This window comes from Penaeus monodon, chromosome 31 (assembly GCF_015228065.2).
Source record: "Penaeus monodon isolate SGIC_2016 chromosome 31, NSTDA_Pmon_1, whole genome shotgun sequence".
Classification (NCBI taxonomy): Eukaryota; Metazoa; Arthropoda; class Malacostraca; order Decapoda; family Penaeidae; genus Penaeus; species Penaeus monodon.
In genome coordinates, this window is record NC_051416.1 from 30,871,804 (window position 1) to 30,872,892 (window position 1,089).

Sequence of the window (1,089 nt, forward strand, 5' to 3'; positions counted from 1 at the left end):
AGTACTAAATAATTAGGACTTACCTGGCAGACTGGCTCCTCCCCTTGACCTGGCCAAGGATGCAAGGGACAGTGTGATGAGCAGTGTGTCGAGTAGGGGCTTCGTGATGTGAGAGTAGAGATGTGCGATGCTGGACGTAAATGCCATAATGTCTTCTGTCAAGCAGTGGTCAGCATTTTCCAGCCGACCATCGAGATTTGATACCCTGTAGTAGCACTGGTTTTTGAAGTACAGGTCGTAAGAGTATCTAACAAGTCGTGAGCGGAAAGTGAGAGCGAGATGAGACTCGAGGAAGCGGATCATGGAGTTAACAAGTGTGGCGGGAATGGCAATGCTGATCCACTTGGTCATCATAAGTGCAAATCTGAACACATCTTTACGAACAATGTACTTAACTACCCTGCCTTCCAGTTGAGCCACGTAGATGGAGAGGAAAGTCCGGGCTATGAGGGTGAGGGTGTGCAGGTAGAGGAGGGCTGCGGATTTTGACCATGGCCCTGGGATGATGATTTTTATGAGTCTTTTGAGCTGAATGAAAAACTCTTTATTTACTGTGGGCCCAACACCTCGCTTTCCTCTCTTGTCACTGTGTGTGTTACCCTCTTCTTCCTCCCTCTTGGCACTCTGCTGCTGGTACAGAATCTTCAGCTTTGGATAAACTACTTTATAGAAATAAAGAGCCAGCACTACAGACATTCCTCCCCTGGAGAAGGTTGTCTCGCTCACATTCAGGCGACGAGCAGAGTCGCTGATGAATTTGGACGCCGCGTTCGTCATCTTGGCTCGGGTGTTCTGACGCCTCTTCTGCACCACGTCCAGTTCTCGAGGAAAGAGTCGTTATGATGTCTTCTACGACCACTGCATCCTCGAAAACAAGAAAAAAAGAATATTCCGCGACTGCCCAGTGGTCGGGATGTTCCTCCGCCCGCAGCCCAGCAACCACTGCTGCAGACGACGCCAGACTTGTTGTTGGTGGCGCCGGGGTCAAGCGAGCGCCCGTCGCCTTCAGGCTCCGTCGGGAAATCGGCACCGGATTTGATACATTTATGGGCTTCATTGCTACGATTTAGTTAGCCATCACGATGCTAG

General features: G+C 50.3%; 1 protein-coding gene across 1 annotated transcript in view; it reads right to left on the reverse strand.

The window, feature by feature from the left end:
• LOC119593166 (ATP-binding cassette sub-family D member 2-like) overlaps positions 1–950 on the reverse strand; it is a 22,603-nt gene extending 21,653 nt beyond the window's left edge. The window contains exon 1 of the mRNA XM_037942138.1: positions 24–950. Coding sequence (XP_037798066.1) covers positions 24–777 — 754 coding nt within the window. The 5' untranslated portion in view covers positions 778–950. The remainder of the gene's footprint in view (positions 1–23) is intronic.
• Between the last annotated feature and the right edge of the window lie 139 nt (positions 951–1,089).